At 43.9% G+C, this 27,232-nt stretch overlaps 1 protein-coding gene across 3 annotated transcripts; it reads right to left on the minus strand.

The window, feature by feature from the left end:
* On the minus strand, positions 1–27,209 carry LOC138665373 (zinc finger protein 81-like). 3 transcript variants are annotated; one of them, XM_069752799.1, is made up of 2 exons: positions 27,172–27,209; positions 1–1,424 (listed from the first exon to the last, which is right to left on the minus strand). In XM_069752799.1, exon 2 carries the CDS (start codon positions 1,297–1,299, stop codon positions 178–180), a length of 1,122 nt encoding a protein of 373 aa, XP_069608900.1. In that variant the 5' UTR covers positions 1,300–1,424; positions 27,172–27,209; the 3' UTR covers positions 1–177. The 3 variants fall into 3 exon arrangements, with proteins under 3 accessions (XP_069608900.1, XP_069608902.1, XP_069608901.1); XM_069752801.1 differs by having other exon boundaries at positions 1–1,421; positions 27,172–27,199; XM_069752800.1 differs by lacking the exon at positions 27,172–27,209 and adding an exon at positions 7,209–7,247.
* Between the last annotated feature and the right edge of the window lie 23 nt (positions 27,210–27,232).

Genomic DNA, 27,232 nt, shown 5'->3' on the forward strand with positions numbered 1-27,232 from the left:
TGCTTAAAAACAATTTATCAGTAAGAACGTTTATTTGTTTTATTGGAGGGAACATTCAAAGTAGGTCCATTATCTACCACACATTAATATTTATTACAGGATCACTGGTAAATAGTTCCTTTTTGTAAATGAAAGAAATGTGCTTCTCTAGAAATATTCTAAAAGAACAATCCACAATCAGAAAAAGCTAATGGCTGGTGTTGAGTGTAGTCTCTGATGGACCACAAGATTATGCTGAGTACTAAAACAGGCTCCACATTTAGAGCATGGAAATGGTTTTTCTCCAGTGTGAACTCTCTGGTGAGCCACATAATGCCCATGATGGATAAAGGACTTGTCACAGTAAGGACATGAAAACCTATTTTCTTCTGCATGGATTCTTTGGTGAGCAACAAAGTGTCCATGATGAATGAAGGCCTTTCCACAGTGAGAGCAAGAGAATCTCTTCTCCTCCATGTGAACCCTCTCGTGGGCCACAAAATGTCCTTTATGGATGAAAGTTTTCTTACACAGAGGACAAATGTATGGGTTGTCAAGTTTGTGAGTCCTCAAATGCTTGTTTAGGCTACTTTTCATTCGGAAACTTTTACTGCATGTAAAGCAACAGAAGGGTCGCTCATCTGTGTGTATTCTCTGATGTGACGTGAAAGAGGACCTTTGAGAAAAGCTTTTACCACAATCAGAGCAAGAGAATGGCTTTTCTCCGGGAAGAATTCTCTGATGGGCGATATAGTGGGTTCTGTGGGTAAAACCCTTCCCAGACTCGCAACATAAAAATGATTTCTGATGAGTGTCAAGGTTTATCTCGTGTTCAAAATGTACTCTTTTCGTAACATGCGTAGATGGGTATTGTTGGCCATGATTTGTCATTGTATGAATGTAGCGATCTGTGAGGTTCTCTCCATCACTTAAAACAGGTTCTTCTTTAATATGCCAAAATTGATATCGCATATGGTCTATGGGTATAGACATACTTGGGTTTATGGACTGTCCTTCATTACATGATATCAGCTCTTTCTTGATATTAATAGCGGGATGCTGTAAATGATCCATGAAGTCTGGGAGATTTATTTCATTACAAGAGATTGGTTCCTCTTTAATACGAGCATGAGTGTGAGTTACTTGATCTGTTAAAGTATCCTCAGTGTTTGAGAGATTTGTTCCACCATATAAGGCTGGTTCTACATTAATATGAATTGAAGTAGTTTGTGATTCTTTGGGAGTGGATGTGTCCTTCAGATTTATGCCATCTCGAAATTGAATCTCCCCAGTCATGCTGTCCATGACATTATTCATCATATTTTGTATTCAGTTTAGACTATTTTTGTTCCACTATTGCTCATTTGTCTTTAATTTTCAGCTTTACAGACACAGGTATAGGTATGTAAATTTTCCCGAGGACATTTCAAGAATCCAATAAACTGCTGAAGGAAACACACAATGAGAACTTCATATTATTATAGATGACAATAAATAATTAAAAAATGTTATATTTCAAAGGACTCGAGTTATATTAATTTCATTTAATAGTGTATATTTTTAACTTGTCTCTGGAATTAGTTATAAAATTACATTATCATCAGAGATGAATGTAATATTGGTAACGACTGACCTCCTTATCATGACACAGTCTTGATCTAGCCTTTTTTCTAGCCATTTTTAATAGTTTAACCATAACCTTCTCTATCAGATGAGATGCATAGATAGAGAAGGGGGTTGGCTTAGCTCTTGCAATAAATCTGACTGCCATTCCTTTTCTCATACAGCACAGGTCACGCACCTACACAGGAAGCTCCTAATGCAAGTATATTAGTAAACTGTATATATTTAGATTTTAAACACCAAAACATATATTTTTTCCATCATACATGACGGCACCACGACAGAGGGGATCCGCCCATCAAGGACAGGAAACCTTCAAGATAAAAGGGGCGGCTCCTCTCTCCACATCAGTTGGTTTCCTGTCCTTGACGGGGAACCCTCAAGATGAAGACTTCTGATGAAGACAGAAGAGGATGCCTGGGTCAGGTGGATTTGGGCAGGCGCTGGTCTGCTGCACCCGTCACCACACCAGTTACCTTGAGGCAATGACCGGGCAGAAAAATTATCCTCGGGGGGCCGCAGACATCGTTTCCCCCCTGTTGATTGAAAATCCTGCTGTCCACGGGGGTCACTTTTATGGTGCCCCCCCCTGTTGACCAAAGGAGGCCATGCAGCCCATAAGGCACATCGGTGCCCGGGCTGAGTAAGTCTCCTCGGAGGTTGGGGCCCTCCCTGTTGAGCTTTGAAAGCAGGTCCGCCCATTTCCCCCTCCTTCCCTTCTCCCTGGTCGATACCTGAGGCTGCACAAAGGAGCGGTATGGAGCGGTGTCCGGAGCACTGAGAGAGCATTTGGACGTTGGGGGTGATTGCTGCGCTGCCTCCTGGAGTCCGTGGCGTGGACATTCCCGGCGCTGCGAGATCCTTCTCAGCCGGCACCGGGTACCCGGAAATGGTGGGTACACGCATGCGCACAATACCTGGCAGCGGCACTCGGAACGTTATACAGGAGCCAAGGGGCAGGGGGACCGAAAGAGCCGGCGCGCACCGGAAGTGGTGACCGGATGCACGTCTGAAGCACAGTACAGCAGCGCGCACCAGAAGTAAGGACCGGGAGCGTGCGCAGGCTCGACGGTAGTGTTTGGGCAGAGGCAGGATCGACCAGGTGAATGGTGGATTAAGAAGCGTGCACTGGAAGTGGTTGCCGGGTGCGCGCTTAGGCATGAGTGTATAGCGCAGGCGTCGCGCTGACAGCTCACAGACGCAGGATCAACCAGGTGATTGATTGCATCACATGAACCGGAAGTGGTGCAGGCACAATCAGCCAGGTAATTAATCTGTAAGATTAGCAGGCCAGGTGCGCATATACACCTGGTTGTAACACAGACACCAGGGTGTTGAACAACCAGAAAGAGGCAGGATCAACCAGGTGATCCATAAAAAAAAAAAAAGTGGAAGTGAATCTATTTAAACAAACCAGAAGTGCTGCCCTGTGTCACTAAACTAGGCCAGGTTGAAGGTGACTGCTCTTGTTATGTGGTAGTGTGTGAGATGGAGAGCTTTTCACCAGAACATTAAATGCCACAGCAAAAGGTGCAGGAGAGGCGGTCTCGCTCAAGTGAGAAGAGCCAGCTCCGCCATGGCAGCAGCAGAAGCCGCTTGGACAGCGTACAGACGGATAGGCATACCAAGGAGGGGTCCCTGGTCTCATTGGGAGACACGGAGAAAACCAGTCAACCTCCGGATCCGGTACCCTTACTTTGAAAGCGTCCGAGTGGTGAGTGAACTTCGAGAAAGTCCAGCACGCTAATGTCTGTTCTTTTCTCTTATCTTCTTCTCTCCCCTCCTTTCTTACATACATTGGGGGTGGAGTGTAGGAGGTCCCCAAAAAAATAAGGCAAAAGCTAAAAATAAGGAATGTCCCTTGTGTAAAAAGCCTTTAAAGACATCTTGGGGTAAAAGACTGCGTCAGGAGTGTATCAACAAGACAGTGGCGGAGGAAACACCCTCCTTTACGGAGAGCCTAAGATCTCTGATCCAGTCTCTAGATCTGTAAAAGCATTACAGACAGCCGACACAGATACCAGGTCTAGGGACAGATCCAGCCCCTCAGTAGCATCCCAGAGGGATTCCTCGGAGTCAGAGGAGGACTCAGATACAGCTCGCTGCTCAGATAGTAGCTCAGAGGAGGAAGATGCATTTCCAGCGGAGGCTACGGATAAGCTTATAAAAGCTGTTCGCTCTACCATGGGGCTGGTAGACGAGAAGGCAAAAAAGACAGCCCAAGAACTTATGTTCAGTGGTCTGCAAAAGAAAAAACGGAGGTCATTCCCTATAAATGAACAGCTACAAGAACTGATTAAGAGGGAATGGCAGAAACCGGAGAAAAAGTCCCAAATAGTCAACTCCCTAAAGAGAAGATATCCTTTTGAGGAGGAGGCATCCTCATCTTGGGATAGAGCCCCAAAAATTGATGTGGCAATTTCAAAAGTTGCCAGAAAATCCTCCCTGCCATTCGAGGATCTAGGCAAAGATGAAACTTTGTTCTTTGCCATGTGAGGGGAACTTCCTGTTTGGACCGACATTAGACGAGGTGTTGGAAAAAGCCAGTGACAAAAAGAAAAATTTTCCAAAGCAGCCATTTCAGCGCTCCTTTCAGAGAGGCCGAAAGTTCTGAAGACAGCAGTTTAGAGAACGAGACAGGAGCAACTTGGACAAGCGATCCAGGGGAGGGAAAGGTTTCTATTTTGGCAAGTCCCCCAGGGACACCAAGAAATCCTCCCAGTGACGGTCCTTCTCAGGTGGGAGGGAGGCTCTCTCACTTCCTTCCAGCCTGGGAGAGGATCTCCTCCAGCATATGGATCCGACACGACAGATCATAGGATCAGGCCTAAAATTAAGATTCCACCATTGGCCTCCAAGAAGATACATGCAGACCCTGGTACAGTGCTCCCAAGAGAAACAAGACAGTCTGGAAGGGGAGTAACATCACTCCTAGACAAGCACGTCTTGGAAGAAGTTCCAATAGAGGAAAGGATGGAAGGATTTTATTCCCCCCTCTTTTCTCATAAAAAAACCCAGACAATTCTTGGAGGACAATAATAAATTTAAAAGGCCTCAACAAATACCTAATAATTCCATCTTTCAAAATGGAAACTATAAAATCAGCAGTGAAACTTCTATATCCTCAGTGTTACATGTCAGTCCCAGTCCTTACTATCACGTCCCAATCAGACAACAAGATCGTCAGTTTCTCAGAGTGGCGGTTCAGATGGGGTCCCAGTTGCGTCACTTTAGCAACAGCCCCACGGGTATTTACAAAACTGATTGCAGAGGTCACAGCACATCTCAGAGAAAAATACACTCTGATAATACCCTACTTAGATGACTTCCTGATAGTGGGGATAAACTTTTCTCACTGTCAGGAGCAGGTCAGAATAGTGATGGACACTCTACAGACACTAGGATGGCAACTGAACCTCAAAAAATCCAAACTAGAGCCAGCAATGGTCCAAAATTTCCTAGGGATCACAGTAGACTCCAGGGCGCAGGAATCTCGCCTCCCAGAGGAAAAAGAGGGAAAAAAATCATCAAACAAATGAGGAGTTCCCTGGACATACACAGCCTCCAAAGTAATCACAACGGACGCCAGTCCATGGGAGTGGGGAGCTCACTCAGACACACTATGGGTCCAAGACCCCTGGGCTCAAGAGGAGGAAAATCTATCCTCAAACGAGTGGGAACTCCTAACAATCGAAAAAGCGCTAAGGAGGTTACTTCCACACTTGACAGGGCATCATGTGAGAGTCCTATCAGACAACCGAACAGCAGTCGCATACGTGAACAACCAAGGGGGCATCCGTTCTCGGTCACTGATGCACATAACCAAAAGACTCATGACTCTAGCTGAAAGGCATTTCCTCTCATTGTCGGCCCTGCATATTCGAGGTGTGGACAATATAAAGGCAGACTTTTTAAGCAGGAACCACTTAAGGCAAGGGGAATGGTCCCTAAAAAAGTCAATTTTTCAACGGATAGTGCACATGTGGGGAAGACCCAGTGTAGACCTCTTTGCCTCAAAAGCCAACAAAAAAAGTTCAAAATTTCTGCTCCCTGAACCCAGCAGACAGGCCGTTGGCAGTAGACGCCTTCAGCAAAGAATGGACGTCAGGACTCTTGTATGCCTTCCCACCAATATGTCTAATTCCAGCAGTTCTGAAGGATATCAGGGAGGACAAGGCCAGAGTGACTCTAATAGCTCCCTTCTGGCCGAAAAGACCATGGTTTTACTGGCTGTGAGTGATGTCAGTGACAGACCCGTGGGTACTCCCGGAAGACCAGGACCTTCTAACAGAGGGTCCCTTCAACCACCCGCAGAATTCCAGGCTACATTTGACAGACTGGCATTTGAACGGTCATTGTTAGAGAAAGAAGAGTTCTCAGCTGGTTTAATATCCACCTTGCTTAGTAGCAGAAAACAAGTAACGACCAAGATCTATGGGAGAATATGGAAGAAATTCCTCTCCAGCTCAGGGCCAATACGGGAAGGGGAGGTCCTGATAGTGGCAATACTGAAGCTCCTGCAAAAGGGCTTAGATCTGGGATTAGCTGTTAGTACCCTCAAAGTACACATTTCAGCTTTAGCAGCCTTATTCAACTGTGACCTGGCAAGCAATATGAGGGTGGTGAGGTTTATCAGAGCCTGTAGTAGAGCTGACTCTGTTCCATCCCCTACTCCTCCACCATGGGATCTAAATTTAGTGTTGACAGCTTTGACAGAAAGCCCCTTTGAGTCGTTAAATACAACATCAGATAAAGTACTAACAAACAAAGACAAATTGGTTAGTGGCACTTACATCGGCCCATAGGTTTGGGGATTTACACACGTTGTCAGCTGACCCCCCCTTACACACAAATTATGGACGATAGAGTTGTATTAAAATTAGATCCAGCATATCTCCCCAAAGTGGTATCGATATTCCATAGGGCTCAGGATATAACCCTACCCTCTTTCTGTCCCAATGCTAGTAACAAGAAAGACGAGAGACTCTATTGCCTAGATGTGAGGAGAGGTATCCTACAGTATTTAGAGATGAAAAAAATCCTGGAGGAAACAGAGGGCTTTATTTGTTTCATTCCAGGGGTCAAGGAAGGGCCTTAAAGCCTCTAAACAAACTATCGCTAGATGGGTGAGAGGCCATTATTCTAGCGTATAGTAGGGCGGCAGGGTTGTTCCACAGGGTCTGAAAGCCCACTCCACGAGGGCTATGGCGATGTCGTGGGCGGAGAGAGCAGATGCTACCATCGACCAAATCTGTAAGGCGGCCACTTGGTCCTCTCCGCCTACATTTTTTAAACATTATAGGCTAGACCTATCTGCTACCTCTGATCTCACATTTGGGAGAAGAGTGTTACAAGCAGTGATCCCTCCCTAAAAGAGAATACAAATCTCTGTAACTCTCTCGTGGTGCCGTCATGTATGATGGAAAAACACGGGTATTACATACCTTGTAATGTGTTTTTTCATGAGACATGACAGCACCCTTATATTCCCACCCTTTTGATCACATCATTAGTTGGGTGCATTATTAGCATTATTTGTATTATATACTCCCTCGGGTGTCGGTGAATAGAACCATATAGGATGTATTATTTAGGTGTACACTAACCGGCGGAGTTCCTCTCGTACGCTGTAAAACAACTGATGTGGAGAGAGGAGCCGCCCCTTTTATCTTGAAGGTTTCCTGTCCTTGATGGGCGGATCCCCGCTCTCGTGGTGCCGTCATGTTTCATGAAAAAACACATTACCAGGTATGTAATACCCATGTTTTTTAGTGGACATCTTCTTGAAGCATGAACTGAACTTGACATATCTTTTTTTTAGCAGGAAAATAAGTTTGGGAACAAAAAGAAATGGTTTAAAAATCATAAATTTTCCTTATAACTGGAGTGTAAAAATATTCAATGTTCTTATGAAAACTATGTATGCAATTTAAAAAAATAAAACTATACCTCCAGCTATGAGTGTCATCTTCTAAATCAATTATCTTTACAACATGTCTGTGTTGTTTCTTTGTACAACACTCATTGTAGCCACATGAATAATTTGTCAACGCGTTTCAAAGCACACCTGCTTCATCAGGACAAACCACACAAGTAATAGTACAGATCTCACCCTGTGAGTTGTTCTATTACTTCTGTGGTTTGTCCTGATGAACAAGCACATGTGCTTTGAAACACGTTGAATAAATAATCGCATTTATGCCTTCATGCTTTTTTTACTGCATCTTTTACTATTAGCAGCGCAGGTTTATCTCCACTTTTTCTAATTGCACATGGTATCTCCTTCTGTGTATCTGCAGCAGCCAATATCTTCAGTGATTACAGGGGTTGTGTCCTTCATATCCCTTGAAGGTGAGCATATTCTTTGCTTTACTTCTCATTTTTAACTCGGATAAGACCCTATTGCACTCATTATCTTTCCAGTTTTTCATCATAATTGGACGTCTGTGTTTTAGGCAGCTCCAAAATCTAAGAAGCAACATTGTCAGAAGCTCAATGTCCTCTCCAACAGCTACAGGAACCTTTCCTTGCAACTAGAAAAAATGTAAACTCTGTCCATTTATAATGACCATGGACAAGAAAAAGGTCTCCAACTCACATCAAGACTACAAGATCCCAGGTACTTTCAGCTGCGTCACATCTAATGTAGTGTGCTTTATTATATGCACCAAATGTCCAGCTAGGGGTCTGTATGTGGGGGAGATGGGGAAAAAGCTTAGGCTAGGTTCACATTGCGTTAATGGGTTAACGCTAACGGACTGCGTTGCACGGCAAAAATGTCGCAATTAACGCCGTGCAACGGGTCCGTTAGCGCACCCATTGACAGCAATGTGATTTTTTGCTGTAGCGCATGCCATTTTCGGCACATGCTAGCGATGTGCCGTTCTTTTGTGACAGACCTCGGACGCTGCTTGCAGCGTCCGAGGTGCGTCCGAGGTCCATCTCTCGCTAGCGCAGATTGGGGATCTGCGCTAGCGGGGACGCCGAACGCGGACCCTAAACAATCATTGCGTTAGCACAATCCGCTAGCGCAATCCGCTAGCGCTATGCGCTTAACAGATTGCCCTAACACAATGTGAACCTAGCTTTAGAACAAAAATGATTTCTCATTGCCACACAATTAAAGAAAAAACAACAGATCTACCTGTGGCCAAATCTTTGTGTCCCTGATCATAGAATCGTGGACATGAAATTGATGATATTGAAAGGTAACTTCACATCCCAGAGAGACAGAGGAGTCTGGGAGTACAAACTCATGACAACCTTTGACATACTCGGAGCAGGAATGAATGTGTCTCATGAATTTATGTCTTTTTACATCAGTTAAGGAATGTGATCCACAGACCTGTGGGGGCATCACAACCCAGAACCAGACCCCAATCAGAGGACATTAAAAATGTCATACTCTTTATCTATGAAAAGCTCCAATATTTACTGCCACAAGCCTACATTGTTAGTTCTTCATATCACATTTCTTATTTACTTCATTGCTCCTTTGTCCTGTTGTGAAATATGTGACTTTTCAGATTTTGTGTTATACCCAGCCTGATGAAGGGACTTGAGTAGTCTCAAAAGTTGCTATTTGTTATTATCTTTTTAGTTAGCCAATAAAAGGTATTAACCACTGAGGACTCCTTTAGAAATAATACAAGTTTTTCCACCTCTTTGTTTTTCTACCCCTATATAGGGGTTGGCGGTAACTTATTCACCACATGTTACTAATGATCAACTAACCATAAATTAAAAATAAATGGATAAAATATTTGTATATACAGTGCCTTGCGAAAGTATTCGGCCCCCTGGAACTTTTCAACCTTTTCCCACATAACATGCTTCAAACATAAAGATAGCAAATGTAAATTTTTGGTGGAGAATCAACAACAAGTGGAACACAATTGTGATGTTGAAGGAAATTTATTGGTTATTTTAAATTTTTGTGGAAATTCAAAAACTGAAAAGTGGGGAGTGCAATCAGGGGTGAACCTAGCCACACTGCTGCCTGAGGCGAACTTCAAAACGGTGCCCCCCCAAACACATATACAGTACAGCCCCCCTATAGGACTCCCATCTCATATACAGTCCCCCCATACATTACATGAGTGATAACTATTGTACATTCTACAATAGGTCATAAATCAGACAGTATAGTCCTCCATACAGTATTCTGGGCACCACAGCGCTCCTTACAGTATAATGAGCCCCATATATTGCTCCATACAGTATTGTGGGCACCGCACAGCGCCCCATACAGAATAACATGCCCCATATATTGCTCCATACAGTATAATGAGCCCCATATATTGCTCCATACAGTATAATGAGCCCCACATGATGCTCCATACTGTATAATGGCCACACATGATGCTCCATACTGTATAATGGCCACACCGTGCTCCATACTGTATAATGGCCACACATGATGCTCCATACTGTATAATGGTCACACCGTGCTCCATACTGTATAATGGCCACACAGTGCTCCATACTGTAAAATGGCCACACATGATGCTCCATACTGTATAATGGCCACACATGATGCTCCATACTGTATAATGGCCACACATGATGCTCAATACTGTATAATGGGCCCACATGATGCTCCATACTGTATAATGGCCACACATAGTTATTCCTACACACGCGGCTGCGCTCCGTACACCTTGCACACACGGCTACACTCCGTACTCACGTGGCTCTGCTCCATACACCTCGCACACACCCGGCTCTGCTCCATACACCTCATACACACCTGGCTCCGCTCCATACACCTCATACACACCCGGCTCCGCTCCGTACACCTCATACACACCCGGCTCCGCTCCGCACACCTCATACACACAAAACTCCACTCCGTACACTTCATACACATTCAGCTCTACTCCATACACCTCATACACACATGGCTCTGCTCCAGGACACCTCGTACACATTCAGCTCCGCTCCATACACCTCATACACACATGGCTCTGCTCCATACACCTCGTACACATTCAGCTCCGCTCCATACACCTCATACACACACGGCTCCGCTCCATACACCTCGTACACATTCAGCTCCGCCACATACACCTCGTATTTTTTTTGTTTTTTAACTTTTTCTGTGTTGTGTTTTATTTTCACTTTCTTTCAGCTTTTCATTCCCATTTCTTCTATTTTACTTCTAATTTGTCATCATTATTATTATTTTTCTTCCTTTTCCCCCCTCCCCCTTTTTTCTTTTTTTCCCCTTTTGTTCTTGTATACTTTTTTCATTTTTTTTCAATTTATATTTGGCACCACATGTGCTACAATCCATTTTCCCCTCGTTGAATTCAATTTTTCATTCTTTTCTTTTTTTTTCCCCTTTTCTCTTTTTTCGTTTTTCAAAAAAAAATTTTTGTTTTTCTTTTTCCTTCATTTTACTCAATTTTCTTTCCCCCTTTATTCCTTTTTTTCCCATTTTTTTCTTTTCCTTTTTTTTCCTTTTTTCATTTTTTTATTCTTTTTACTTTCCAGACTTCTGCACAGTATATATTCGTATTTTATTTACTTTATGCCATTGTCCTAACATTTTTCTCCCTTCAGTGCCATACCTATGGTCCCCGTATGTGGAACAGTTTTTTGTATACCTATGGCTTTGTTTTAATATAATTTATTTTTTTTCCTTCTTCCTGTGCTCCCGCCCATCTTATTCTTATTTATATTCTCTTTCTAATGCTGCCCAGCGCTCGGCACTCTAGCCTCCTTACTGCCGCTACTTTTACCTACAGGGGAGATCCCTCATACACATAGGTTTTACTCTATGCCCAGCGCATAGTTCTACAGCTTCCTCATCGCCGCTACCATTGGTCTCCACACAACCCATAGGAGAGACTCCATTACATCCCCCTGCGCAGGCGCGGTTTAGCTCGTTCGCTTCAAACACACTGCGCATGCTCCGGCCCTTTCACACTGAGTACACAGCTGCAGTACTAATCTCCAAACCCGTCCTCTACTGCGCAGGCGCCGGACTGGCGCGCACATCGCTCTGCGGGCCAGACCTCGTTCTCACACCATCAGCCACCGGATGTGACCGCTACTGCGGTGTATTTAAAGCGCCAACAGCATCCACACTAGCCACTGCACCACCAATGTGACGGACATCTTACTCCTGAACTCTACCTGGAGCTGGTAAAAACTGTACTTACATGATGTTGCAATATCTTTTGCCTCTTTCTGTTTTTCAGTTTACCATATATTTAACCATGTCCTCTCTGCTTCTCTCTAGTCCTTGGGGACTCTCATTCTATATCTTCTCTTCCTAACCACTCCTCCTACCTAACGTCAGTGTATTATGGCGTCTTGAACAGTGCTACCTACATTTACGTGGATATATCTCAATACAGCAATGTTCTTTTTAAGCCATGTTCTTTTTGGTAGTCCCTTTACGTAACCTGATCCCAGGGGACTTCTACCTAGCCCTTTATATGCTACAGTTTATGGCCCTGGGACATAATTGAGTCCGTAGTCAATATGTTGCGAGCTGTATATGTATGTATATGTGAGTGTATGTATATACATGTATATGTATATATATGTATATATAGATTTTTGTAGCTTTGTAGCTTTATATGTTTTGTAGTTTTATATAGGAAGTTTGTTTTTTATCTTTATGTACTGCAGTTTTTTTCTTTTTCACATGTATATTTGTACAGCACACTTATGTATTGCATTTATCTTTACAGAGAGGTTTTGAGAAAGACCGTACCTGGTCGAAACGTCACCTCATTGTCCGCTATCACTTGCCATTTTCTTCAAAAATTATTTGGTGGTGCCTGTGCACTTGAATAAAAATAGAAAAATTTTCTACATTGAAATTAAGACTTGAGTGCGACTGTTTTTCTTGTATACATACACCTCGTACACATTCAGCTCCGCTCCATACACCTCGTACACACACGGCTCCGCTCCATACACTTCGTACACATTCAGCTCCGCTCCATACACCTCGTACACATTCAGCTGCCCTCCATACACCTCATACACACACGGCTCTGCTCCATACACCTCATACACACACTTACCATGGCAAGCAGCACAGCAGAGTCTGCAATCCATGGAGGTCCCGATCACGTGACCCTTGACTCCTCACCTCATCACAGGTCCTGTTTGTACAGAGCAGCCAATATGTGGTGTGCTGCTCTGCGGGTACAGGGATGACCAGCTGATCTTGCACACTGTGGATTGTAAGCAGGGGCATGCGCACCGCACTAGTGACAGCAAATGTCAGGGATTATGGAGAGTCAGTACCAGGTGTTCTGACCGCCGCTCTGCCGCCCCCTGTCTTTCAGTGAGGACTGCCGCCTAAAAAAAAGGGCTCAACTTGCCCCATGATAGCGGCACCCCTGAGTGCAATATTATTCGGCTCCTTTACTTCCAGTGCAGCAAACTCACTCCAGAAGTTCATTGTGGATCTCTGACTGATCCAACGTTGTCCTAAATGCCTAATGATGATAAATATAATCCACCTGTGTGTAATCAAGTCTCCACCTGCTCTGTCATAGTCTCAGGGTTCTGTTTGAATCACAGAGAGCATCATGAAGACCAAGGAACACAACAGGCAGGGCCGTGATACTGTTGTGGAGACATTTAAAGCCGGATTTGGATACAAAACGATTTCCAAAACTTTAAACATCCCAAGAAGCACTGTGCAAGCGATCATATTGAAATGGAAGGAGTATCATACCACTGCAAATCTACCAAGACCCGGCCATCCCTCTAAACTTTCATCTCAAACAAGGAGAAGACTAATCAGAGATGCAGCCAAGAGGCCCATGATCACTCTGGATGAACTGCAGAGATCTACAGCTGAGGTGGGACAGTCTGTCCATAGGACAACAATCAGGTGTACAATGCACAAATATGGCCTTTATGGAAGAGTGGCAAGAAGAAAGCCATTTCTCAAAGATATCCATAAAAAGTGTTGTTTAACCCCTTTACCCCCAAGGGTGGTTTGCACGTCAATGACCGGGCCAATTTTTACAATTCCGACCACTGTCCCTTTATGAGGTTATAACTCCGAAACGCTTCAACGGATCCTGGTGATTCTGACATTGTTTTCTCGTGACATATTGTACTTCATGATAGTGGTAAAATTTCTTTGATAGTACCTGCGTTTATTTGTGAAAAAAACGGAAATTTGGCGAAAATTTTGAAAATTTCGCAATTTTCAAACTTTGAATTTTTATGCAATTAAATCACAGAGATATGTCACACAAAATGCTTAATAAGTAACATTTCCCACATGTCTCCTTAACATCAGCATAATTTTGGAACCAATTTTTTTTTTTGTTAGGGAGTTATAAGGGTTAAAAGTTGACCAGCAATTTCTCATTTTTACAACACCATTTATTTTTAGGGACCACGTCTCATTTGAAGTCATTTTGAGGGGTCTATATGATAGAAAATACCCAAATGTGACACCATTCTAAAAACTGCACCCCTCAAGGTGCTCAAAACCACGTTCAAGAAGTTTATTAACCCTTCAGGTGTTTAATAGGAATTTTTGGAATGTTTAAATAAAAATGAACATTTAACTTTTTTACACAAAAAATTTACTTCAGCTCCAATTTGTTTTATTTTACCAAGGGTAACAGGAGAAATTGGACCCAAAAAGTTGTTGTCCAATTTGTCCTGAGTACGCTGATACCCCATATGTGGCAGTAAACCACTGTTTGGGCGCATGGGAGAGCTCGGAAGGGAAGGAGCGCTATTTGACTTTTCAATGCAAAATTGACAGGAATTGAGATGGGACGCCATGTTGCGTTTGGAGAGCCACTGATGTGCCTAAACATTGAAACCCCCCACAAGTGACACCATTTTGGAAAGTAGACCCCCTAAGGAACTTATCTGGATGTGTGGTGAGCACTTTGACCCACCAAGTGCTTCACAGAAGTTTATAATGCAGAACCGTAAAAATAAAAAATCATATTTTTTCACAAAAATTATATTTTTGCCCCCAATTTTTTATTTTTCCAAGGGTAAGAGAAGAAATTGGACCTCAAAAGTTGTTGTCCAATTTGTCCTGAGTACGCTGATACCCCATATGTGGCAGTAAACCACTGTTTGGGCGCATGGGAGAGCTCGGAAGGGAAGGAGCGCAGTTTGACTTTTCAATGCAAAATTGACAGAAATTGAGATGGGACGCCATGTTGCGTTTGGAGAGCCACTGATGTGCCTAAACATTGAAACCCCCACAAGTGACACCATTTTGGAAAGTAGACCCCCTAAGGAACTTATCTGGATGTGTGGTGAGCACTTTGACCCACCAAGTGCTTCACAGAAGTTTATAATGCAGAACCGTAAAAATAAAAAATCATATTTTTTCACAAAAATTATATTTTTGCCCCCAATTTTTTATTTTTCCAAGGGTAAGAGAAGAAATTGGACCTCAAAAGTTGTTGTCCAATTTGTCCTGAGTACGCTGATACCCCATATGTGGGGGGGAACCACCGTTTGGGCGCATGGGAGGGCTCGGAAGGGAAGGAGCGCCATTTGGAATGCAGACTTAGATGGAATGGTCTGCAGGCGTCACATTGCGTTTGCAGAGCCCCTAATGTACCTAAACAGTAGAAACCCCCCACAAGTGACACCATTTTGGAAAGTAGACCCCCTAAGGAACTCATCTTGATGTGTTGTGAGAGCTTTGAACCCCCAAGTATTTCACTACAGTTTATAACGCAGAGCCATGCAAATAAAAAATATTTTTTTTTCCACAAAAATTATATTTTAGCCCCCAGTTTTGTATTTTTCCAAGGTTAGCAGGAGAAATTGGACCCTAAATGTTGTTGTCCAATTTGTCCTGAGTACGCTGATACCCGATATGTGGGGGGAACCACCGTTTGGGCGCATGGGAGGGCTCGGAAGGGAAGGAGCATCATTTGGAATGCAGACTTAGATGGATTGGTCTGCAGGAGTCACATTGCGTTTGCAGAGCCCCTAATGTACCTAAACAGTAGAAACCCCCCACAAGTGACCCCATATTGGAAACTAGACCCCTCAATGAACTTATCTAGATGTGTTGTGAGAACTTTGAACCCCCAAGTGTTTCACTACAGTTTATAACGCAGAGCCGTGAAAATAAAAAATCTTTTTGTTTTCCCACAAAAATTATTTTTTAGCCCCCAGTTTTGTATTTTCCCAAGGGTAACAGGAGAAATTGGTCCACAAAAGTTGTTGTCCAATTTGTCCTGAGTACGCTGATACCCCATATGTTGGGGTAAACCCCTGTTTGGGCACACAGGAGAGCTCGGAAGGGAAGGAGCACTGTTTTACTTTTTCAACGCAGAATTGGCTGGAATTGAGATCGGACGCCATGTCGTGTTTGGAGAGCCCCTGATGTGCCGAAACAGTGGAAACCCCCCCAATTATAACTGAAACCCTAATCTAAACACACCCCTAACCCTAATTCCAACGGTAACCCTAACCACACCTCTAACCCTGACACACCCCTAACCCTAATCCCAACCCTATTCCCAACTGTAAATGTAATCTAAACCCTAACCCTAACTTTAGCCCCAACCCTAACTGTAGCCCCAACCCTAACCCTAACCCTAGCCCTAACCCTAGCCCTAACCCTAACCCTAGCCCTAACCCTAGCCCTAACCCTAGCCCTAACCCTAGCCCTAACCCTAGCCCTAACCCTAACCCTAGCCCTAGCCCTAGCCCTAACCCTAGCCCTAATGGGAAAATGGAAATAAATACATTTTTTTTTATTTTTCCCTAACTAAGGGGGTGATGAAGGGGGGTTTGATTTACTTTTATAGCGAGTTTTTTAGCGGATTTTTATGATTGGCAGCCGTCACACACTGAAAGACCCTTTTTATTGCAAAAAATATTTTTTGCAATACCACATTTTGAGAGCTATAATTTTTCCATATTTTGGTCCACAGAGTCATGTGAGGTCTTGTTTTTTGCGGGACGAGTTGACGTTTTTATTGAAAACATTTTTGGGCACGTGACATTTTTTGATCGCTTTTTATTCCGATTTTTGTGAGGAAGAATGACCAAAAGCCAGCTATTCATGAATTTCTATTGGGGGAGGCGTTTATACCGTTCCGCGTTTGGTAAAATTGATAAATCAGTTTTATTCTTCGGGTCAGTACGATTACAGCGATACCTCATTTATATCATTTTTTTATGGTTTGGCGCTTTTATACGATAAAAACTATTTTACAGAAAAAATAATTATTTTTGCATCGCTTTATTCTCAGGACTATAACTTTTTTATTTTTTTGCTGATGATGCTGTATGGCGGCTCTTTTTTTGCGGGACAATATGACGCTTTCAGCGGTACCATGGTTATTTATATCTGTCCTTTTGATCGCGTGTTATTCCACTTTTTGTTCGGCGGTATGATAATAAAGCGTTGTTTTTTGCCTCGTTTTTTTTTTTTTTTTTCTTACGGTGTTTACTGAAGGGGTTAACTAGTGGGACAGTTTTATAGGTCGGGTCGTTACGGACGCGGCGATACTAAATATGTGTACTTTTATTGTTTTGTTTTTTTTATTTAGATGAAGAAATGTATTTATGGGAATAATATATTTTTTTTTTTTTCATTATTTTGGAATATTTTTTTTAATTTTTTTTACACATTTGGAAAAATTTTTTTTTACTTTTTTACTTTGTACCGGGGGGGACATCACAGATCAGTGATCTGACAGTTTGCACAGCACTCTGTCAGATCACTGATCTGACATGCAGCGCTGCAGCCTTCACAGTGCCTGCTCTGAGCAGGCTCTGTGAAGCCACCTCCCTCCCTGCAGGACCCGGATCCGCGGCCATCTTGGATCCGGGGCTGGAGGGAGCAGGGAGGGAGGTGAGACCCTCGCAGCAACGCGATCACATCGCGTTGCTCCGGGGGTCTCAGGGAAGCCCGCAGGGAGCCCCCTCCCTGCGCGGTGCTTCCCTGCACCGCCGGCACATCGCGATCATCTTTGATCGCGGTGTGCCAGGGGTTAATGTGCCGGGGGCGGTCCGTGACCGCTCCTGGCACATAGTGCCGGATGTCAGCTGCGATAAGCAGCTGACACCCGGCCGCGATCGGCCGCGCTCCCCCCGTGAGCGCGGCCGATCGGCTATGACGTACTATCCCGTCCAGGGTCAGATAAGCCCAGGGCACCTCGACGGGATAGTACGTCTAAGGTCACAGAGGGGTTAAAGGGAAGGTACCACGTTTGTAGATCATTAATTAATCAATGTAATGTAGCATAACATGCTGTTATAACCCAGATTTGAATGCATGTAAAACAGATTCCGTGTGTTATATGAGTAGAAAGAAGGCACTGGGGGCTGACACCTTGGTTTTGCAGCAGTAGCAGGGCACTATCAGTGTCAGATTACGGCACCCCATGGACATAGGAGATAATAGACCGGCTCGGACCCTATCTGTAACATTGCAGCCGCATTAGCAGTGAGCTGGGCACGCCTCTGTGGGCTGCACAACTCACTGCTGTAGGTGTGACTAGCTGCCATTTTATTAGAGCCCTGTGCTATTTGTTGAGCTCCACTTACTCTCTATCGCAGGACAGAAGCACTGACTGCTCCTCTGTACTCCAGGCACTGCAGTTTCTGGGCAGACAACCTCTGCTCTCACAAGCTGCCCTGTGTGCTTCCCTCTGCTCTGTCTCCGCCTCCCCACTTGCACACAGTCCCAGTGATCTCCGGTAAACTGCACTCTCCCCCTGTGTCACTCTCCTTCTCTGTGCGGCGTGGGGGGGTCTCTGTGCGGCGTGGGGGGGGGTCTCTGTGCGGCGTGGGGGGGGGGTCTCTGTGCGGCGTGGGGGGGGGGCTCTGTGCGGCGTGGGGGTGGGGCCTCTGTGCGTGTGTGCAAGCATCGTCCGATGGGACTACAAGTCCCATCGGACGATGCCTGCTACAATGACAGTGATTGACACATTAGCCAATTATGGGACAGTAATAGTCCCATCATCCGGCTAATGTGTTGAATGAAAAATAAAAATACTCCATATATACTCCATACATACGTGCTACATACATGCATGCTACATACATGCATGCTACATGCATGCTACATACATGCTGCATATATATACGAGCTGTCACTCTGATGCAGTAACTGCTGGTGACAGCAGGTCACAGGGCAATCACACACAAAATGGTGCTGCCCTGTGATGCTGCTCTTCATTCTTACTGTTGGGGCAGTAACTGCTGACATCACCATTTCCCTCCCCTTTTGGGTGGTCTAATATCCCTGGGGCAGAGCTGCTAAATCTTACTATAGCTGCTTGAGGTCTAAAACGGAAAATGCTCCCCCTAGTGGTAAATATGTATATTTGTAGAAAAATATATAATATTTTTCATATAGAAATGTTTGCAAACAGTGCAAACATTGCATTAATACATTTTAATTACTATTTTAAGCTTAATTTCACAAAAAAACAAAATACAAGAAAACTGGTGGCACCTTCCCTTTAAAGTTTGCAACAAGCCACCTGGGAGACACACCAATCATGTGGAAGAAGGTGCTCTGGTCAGATGAAACCAAAATCAAACTTTTTAGCAACAATGCCAAACGATATGTTTGGCGTAAAGGCAACACTGCTCATCACCCTGAACACACCATCCCCACTGTCAAACATAGTGGCGGCAGCATCATGATTTGGGCCTGCTTTTCTTCAGCAGGGACAGGGAAGATGGTTAAAATTGATGGGAAGATGGATGGAGCCAAATACAGGACCATTCTTGAAGAAAACCTGTTGGAGTCTGCAAAAGGCCTGAGACTGGGACGGAGATTTGTCTTCCAACAAGACAACGATCCCAAACATAAAGCAAAATCTACAATGGAATGGTTCCCAAATAAACATACCCAGGTGTTAGAATGGCCAAGTCAAAGTCCAGAGCTCAATCCAATTGAGAATCTGTGAAAACTGCTGTTCACAAACGATCTCCATCAAACCTCACTAAGCTGTTTGCCAAGGAAGAATGGGCAAGAATTTCAGTCTCTCGATGTACAAAACTGATAGAGACATACCCCAAGCGACTTGCAGCTGCAATTGCAGCAAAAATTGGCGAAAAAAAGTATTAAGTTAAAGGAGCCGAATAATATTGCACGCCCCACTTTTCAGTTTTTAAATTTCCACAAAAATTTAAAATAACCAATAAATTTCGTTCAACTTCACAATTGTGCTCCACTTGTTGTTGATATTATATATATCTAGACCGCTACGTCATCATCTCGCGAGACAGCAATGCACTCTTCAGACCGGAGCGCACGAGGAGCGGCTGTAACCGCTTCGATCCGGGGGGGCAATATACTACGTGGGCTGCGCAATATATGTGGACTGCGCAATATACAAGTGGGCTGCGCAATATACTACGTGGGCTGCGCAATGTACTACATGGGCTGGGCAATGTACTGCGTGGGCTGCGCAATTTACTGCGTGGGCTGCGCAATTTACTGCGTGGGCTGCGCAATGTACTGCGTGGGCTGCGCAATGTACTGCGTGGGCTGTGCAATCTACTGAGTGGGCTGCGCAATTTACTGCGTGGGCTGCGCAATGTACTGCGTGGGCTGTGCTATACACTACGCATACATATTCTAGAATACCCGATGCGTTAGAATCGGGCCACCATCTAATATATATATATACAGTGGGGCAAACAAGTATTTAGTCAGTCAGCAATAGTGCAAGTTCCACCACTTAAAAAGATGAGAGGCGTCTGTAATTTACATCATAGGTAGACCTCAACTATGGGAGACAAACTGAGAAAAAAAAATCCAGAAAATCACATTGTCTGTTTTTCTATCATTTTATTTGCATATTATGGTGGAAAATAAGTATTTGGTCAGAAACAAACAATCAAGATTTCTGGCTCTCACAGACCTGTAACTTCTTCTTTAAGAGTCTCCTCTTTCGTCCACTCATTACCTGTAGTAATGGCACCTGTTTAAACTTGTTATCAGTATAAAAAGACACCTGTGCACACCCTCAAACAGTCTGACTCCAAACTCCACTATGGTGAAGACCAAAGAGCTGTCAAAGGACACCAGAAACAAAATTGTAGCCCTGCACCAGGCTGGGAAGACTGAATCTGCAATAGCCAACCAGCTTGGAGTGAAGAAATCAACAGTGGGAGCAATAATTAGAAAATGGAAGACATACAAGACCACGGATAATCTCCCTCGATCTGGGGCTCCACGCAAAATCCCACCCCGTGGGGTCAGAATGATCACAAGAACGGTGAGCAAAAATCCCAGAACCACGCGGGGGGACCTAGTGAATGAACTGCAGAGAGCTGGGACCAATGTAACAAGGCCTACCATAAGTAACACACTACGCCACCATGGACTCAGATCCTGCAGTGCCAGACGTGTCCCACTGCTTAAGCCAGTACATGTCCGGGCCCGTCTGAAGTTTGCTAGAGAGCATTTGGATGATCCAGAGGAGTTTTGGGAGAATGTCCTATGGTCTGATGAAACCAAACTGGAACTGTTTGGTAGAAACACAACTTGTCGTGTTTGGAGGAAAAAGAATACTGAGTTGCATCCATCAAACACCATACCTACTGTAAAGCATGGTGGTGGAAACATCATGCTTTGGAGCTGTTTCTCTGCAAAGAGGCCAGGACGACTGATCCGGGTACATGAAAGAATGAATGGGGCCATGTATCATGAGATTTTGAGTGCAAACCTCCTTCCATCAGCAAGGGCATTGAAGATGAAACGTGGCTGGGTCTTTCAACATGACAATGATCCAAAGCACACCGCCAGGGCAACGAAGGAGTGGCTTCGTAAGAAGCATTTCAAGGTCCTGGAGTGGCCTAGCCAGTCTCCAGATCTCAACCCTATAGAAAACCTTTGGAGGGAGTTGAAAGTCCGTGTTGCCAAGCAAAAAGCCAAAAACATCACTGCTCTAGAGGAGATCTGCATGGAGGAATGGGCCAACATACCAACAACAGTGTGTGGCAACCTTGTGAATACAGAAAACGTTTGACCTCTGTCATTGCCAACAAAGGATATATTACAAAGTATTGAGATGAAATTTTGTTTCTGACCAAATACTTATTTTCCACCATAATATGCAAATAAAATGATAAAAAAACAGACAATGTGATTTTCTGGATTTTTTTTTCTCAGTTTGTCTACCGTAGTTGAGGTCTACCTATGATGTAAATTACAGACGCCTCTCATCTTTTTAAGTGGTGGAACTTGCACTATTGCTGACTGACTAAATACTTTTTTGCCCCACTGTATATACCGGTATATTAGATAAAAACAAATCCCTATGTACATGAAATACATAGTAAAACCGCTGTCACAAAGTCTTTGCTTTAACAATTCTATTTAAATTAACACATAATATCTAATTTTCTTTTTATTTAATTTATTCATTTTCTACCAAGTGTTTTCAATAGTTTTTCATTTAATCCATCCAGTGCAAGAGTGGATTACTTATCCCCTTCACTCCCCAGCCTATTTTCACCTTCCTGACCAGGCCAAATTTTACAATTCAGTGTCACTTTATGAGGTATTAGCTCTGGAACGCTTCAACGGATCCCAGTGATTCTGAGAATGTTTTTTTCATAACACATTGCACCTCATGTTAGAGGTAAATTTAGGCCGATATTTTTTGCATTTATTCATCAAAATATAGTAATTTGGGAGAAAATTTAGAACATTTTCTGAATTTTCAAAATTGTATTTTTATGCTCTTAAACCAGATAGTTCAATCACATAAAATAGTTAAAAAATAACATTTACCATATGTCTACTTTGCATCAGCATAATTTTTAAACATTTTTTTTTGCTCGGAAGTTAGAAGGGTTAATAGGTTGTCAGCACTTTCTCAATTTTCCAACAAATTTACAAAATTAATTTTTGCAGGGACCAAATCACATTTGAGTGACTTTGGGTGGGGCTATATGACAGAAAGTACCCAAAGTGACACCATTTTAAAAACTGTAACCCTCAAAGTGCTGAAAACCACATTTAATAAGTTTATTAACCCTTCAGGTGCTTTACAGGAATTAAAACAATGTGGAAGGAAAAAATGAAATTTTTACCTTAGCCCTCAAAAATGTTGACTTGGCCCCAAATTTTGGATTTTCAAAAAGGTAACCGGAGAAAATGGACAGTGCAATTTGTTGTGCAATTTCTCCTGACTACACCAATACCCCATATTGGGGAAAAAAAACACTGTTTGGGCACACGGCAGGGCTCAGAAGCATTAAACGTTTGGAGTGCAACATTGGCTGGAATAGAAAGCAGACACCATGTCACATTTGCAGAGCCCATGATGGCCTAAATAGTGGAAAACCCCTATAGGTGACCCCATTTTGGAAACTATACCCCTCAAGGAATTTATCTAGAGGGGTGGTGAGCACCTTGAACCTACCGCATGAAGGTAGTGCAAAAGGAGGGGGAGAAAAAAAATGCACAGGGGATAAAAAAAGTCCTAAGCCAAAAGCGAGCACAGACGCTGATCAGTGAAGTCCATCAGCAGCTCGGCGGCTGCAGGACGCACGCATGGGGTGGTGCAAAGGGGGAAAATGCCAAATATCAACTAATCAAGTTCTGATCAGTGCTTGGCGGCAGGAGGGGGGTTTAGGGAAGGGGATAGGGAGAGGGATTGGGGTGGATTAGAAAAAAAGCAGGACACAGGAACAGATTAGGAATGTCTTATTTCTTCTTTTTTTCAGTCAGCAACAGAAGTGGTGGCACAGACTAAAACAGTCTGTGGCATCACAAGGCCCAGCAGATCGGCAGCAGAACAACATAGTGACCACTTTGCACATGTCTTTAAGGCTACTTTCACACTGGCGTTTTTTGCCAGACGTCGCAATGCGTAGTTTATGGCAAAAAACGCATCCTGCAAAGTTGTTTGCAGGATGCGTTTTTGCCCCATAGATTAACATTAGCGACGCATTGCGACGCTTTGCCACACGTCGCAACCGTCGTGCGACGGTTGCGCCGTGTTGTGGCAGACCGCCGGGAGCAAAAAACGCTACATGTAACGTTTTTTGCTGCCGACGGACTGCTTTTTCCGACCGCGCATGCGCGGCCGGAACTCCTCCCCCACCTCACAATGGGGCAGTGGATGCGATGAAAATCTGCATCCGCTGAACCCGTTGTGCGGCGCAAACAACGCTAGCGTTGGTAACCTCAGCCCGACGCACTGCGACGGGCCGAGCCCGACACCAGTGTGAAAGTAGCCTAATTCGGAATGAGGTGCTGCAGAGTGGTCACTAAGAGGTCAGAGTGCATTCCTTCTCACCGATTGGTGAGATTGGATATCATCATCCGATTGTACCAGTCAGCACGGACGCTGCTGTTCCCTAGCACAAGCCTATGATCAGTGCTGTTATAGCACCAATCATAGCTGGACATCAATGTGGCAGGCAATTTAATTTGCTGAAACACTGAAATCGTTGTGATTGGCTGTTCAATTCTGATCAGCCAATCACACTGATTGTAGTTGCGGGGAGTGGTGAAACCCCCTGGTGGCGACAAGATCCTATGCACTGCCCTCAGAAACAGAAGGCACCTTAACACGATCACCGTGCCTTCAGACACGGTGGCCGCATGATCACCATGACGTAACTGTACGTCATGGGTAGGGAACTCCTTCTCTACCATGACGTATAGGTACATCAAAGGTAGTGAAGGGGTTAAATATCCAATAGGATTCCAGATTAACTAATTTATTAAATCTATTTGGAATATAATCAAGAATTTGTTCAAGTATAGTTAAAAGTAAAATTCATAGAATTATTATATCTTTGGTCTAATAAAAAAATGCTTCGATAAACTATGATTAATAAAACCATTCTTAATGTTATACCTATGGTTATTAATTCTGCACCTGATGGATTATATTTTTCTCACTACATACTGGAGATTGCAAATACAATCCAGCAAAAAGATGACAAATGATTAGTGATGAGCGAATATATTTGTTACTCGAGATTTCTCGAGCACGCTCGGGTGTCCTCCGAGTATTTTTCAGTGCTCGGAAATTTAGTTTTTCTTGCCGCAGCGGAATGATTTACATCTTAGCCAGCTTGATTACATGTGGGGATTCCCTAGCAACCAGGCAACCCCCACATGTACTTATGCTGGCTATCAGATGTAAATCATTCAGCTGCGGCATGAAAAACTAAATCTCCGAGCACTAAAAAATACTCGGAGGTCACCCGAGCGTGCTCTGCTCGGGAAATCTCAAGTAATGAGTATATTCACTCATCACTACAAATGATGTTCTGCAATTAAAAAATGGTGACCATGGACCGAACGGCTGCACAATTTTCGGAAATGACTTAACCCCTTACCGGCATCGGACGTACTATACCGTCCGATGCCGGCTCCCCTGCTTTGATGCAGGGCTCCGCGGTGAGCCCGCACCAAAGCCGGGACATGTCAGCTGTTTTGAACAGCTGACATGTGCCCGTAATAGGCGCGGGCAGAATCGCGATCTGCCCGCACCTATTAACTAGTTAAATGCCGCTGTCAAACGCAGACAGCGGCATTTAACTACCGCTTCCGGCCGGGCGGCCGGAAATGACGGCATCGCCGACCCCCGTCACATGATCAGGGGTCGGCGATGCTTGTGAATGGTAACCATAGAGGTCCTTGAGACCTCTATGGTTACTGATTGCCCGTCGCTGTGAGCGCCACCCTGTGGTCAGCGCTCACAGCACACGTGCAATTCTGCTACATAGCAGCGATCAGCAGATCGCTGCTATGTAGCAGAGCCGATCGTGCTATGCTTGCTTCTAGCCTCTCATGGAGGCTATTGAAGCATGGCAAAAGTTAAAAAAAAAAGTTTAAAAAAATAAAAAAAACATAAAAGTTTAAATCACCCCCCTTTCGCCCCAATCAAAATAAATCAATAAAAAAAATATCAAATCTACGCATATTTGGTATCGCCGCGCTCAGAATCGCCCGATCTATCAATTAAAAAAAAGTATTAACCTGATCGCTAAACAGCGTAGCGGGAAGAAAATTTGAAACGCCAGAATTACGTTTTTTTGGTCGCCGCAACATTGCATTTTAATGCAATAACGGGCGATCAAAAGAACGTATCTGCACCGAAATGCTATCATTAAAAACGTCATCTCAGCACGCAAAAAATAAGCCCTCAACCGACCCCAGATGATGAAAAATGGAGACGCTACGAGTATCGGAAAATGGCGCAACTTTTTTTTTTTTTTAGCAAAGTTTGGAATTTTTTTTCACCACTTAGATAAAAAATAACCTAGTCATGTTTGGTGTCTATGAACTCGTAATGACCTGGAGAATCATAATGGCAGGTCATTTTTAGCATTTAGTGAACCTAGCAAAAAAGCCAAACAAAAAACCAATGTGGGATTGCACTTTTTTTGCAATTTCACCGCACTTGGAATTTTTTTCCCGTTTTCTAGTACACGACATGCTAAAACCAATGATGTCGTTCAAAAGTACAACTCGTCCCGCAAAAAATAAGCCCTCACATGGTCAAATTGACGGAAAAATAAAAAAGTTATGGCTCTGGGAAGGAGGGGGGCGAAAAACGAACACGGAAAAACGAAAAAAACCCCGGTCATGAAGGGGTTAATCGCGAACCCTATTGGATATATGTTATCTATTCTGATCCGTGAGTAAGACTTATCCTTAAGATTTGTGATACTTTGGCTCTCCTTCTCTCCAAAAACTGAAAGAAAGGAATGGGAACTACGCAGTGTGTCACATAAAGATTATTTTTATGCTAGGTTCACCTAGTTTTGTGTGCCCCCTCGTAAACTGTGCTTCTAGCGAAGCCTCGTAGTGGTCCCAACACACTATGATCTAGTTTTATTAACCGCACAGTATGACGCCTACATGATTCCTCTCCACATCGCATGATGACCCAAACACACAGTATAATGTCCCCTATGAAAATATAGTAGAATGATGCCCTTTGGTGCATTTCCCCACACACAGTATAATTCCCCGCAATTTACCCCCCACATAATGATGCCCCCGAAATGCACCCCCAAACAGTATGATTCTGCTACTGTATATTGACCAGGCAGTGTAATGTCCCCTACCAACTCAGCATGGTGCCTCTCTACCTAGCTCAAATCAGAATAGTGTACAGGATTAAAAAAAAGAAATACAATTACCTAGACGCGTTCCCACAACCAACGTTACAGATCTTCTGGTCCGCTTCCATCTGTGCTGTGTGTGGCTCGGTGCAGCAGGAGCCATCTAGTGCCCTCATCACACTTGTTGCTGCCCAAACTTCAGAGGGCAAAGGTTAAATGGCGGAGCAAGCGGTGACCTGCTCCAAAGGTGTGTTCAACAGTGTCACACTCTATATCCACCATTCCTGGACGTCTTACCTCTGTTCTGCGATGTCTGCCCCGATTATATATTTACAGACCATATCTGCGCCTGCTATATAGTGTATGAAGCCATCTGTCTTCATACTGCATGCCTGCATCTGTTATGTCTGAATCCATGTCCTTACCTGCTATTCCCCCCATGCACTGAGTATATAGCAAACACTATAATATATTATTAAACCTAGCAGTCCTCAGCAGTAACACAGGCTGCTACAGCTTGGCACTCACCTCCCAGGAAGGCCATTTCTTGTAAATGCCGCCCCTCCAACAACAACTTCCAGTCTGAGCC

The sequence above is a fragment of the Ranitomeya imitator genome, chromosome 2 (genome assembly GCF_032444005.1).
Source record: "Ranitomeya imitator isolate aRanImi1 chromosome 2, aRanImi1.pri, whole genome shotgun sequence".
Lineage (NCBI taxonomy): Eukaryota > Metazoa > Chordata > Amphibia > Anura > Dendrobatidae > Ranitomeya > Ranitomeya imitator.

Excerpts from the sequence above, each read along its gene's own strand:
- LOC138665373 (XM_069752799.1), bottom strand. The coding sequence starts at position 1,299 with ATGATGAATAATGTCATGGACAGCATGACTGGGGAGATTCAATTTCGA.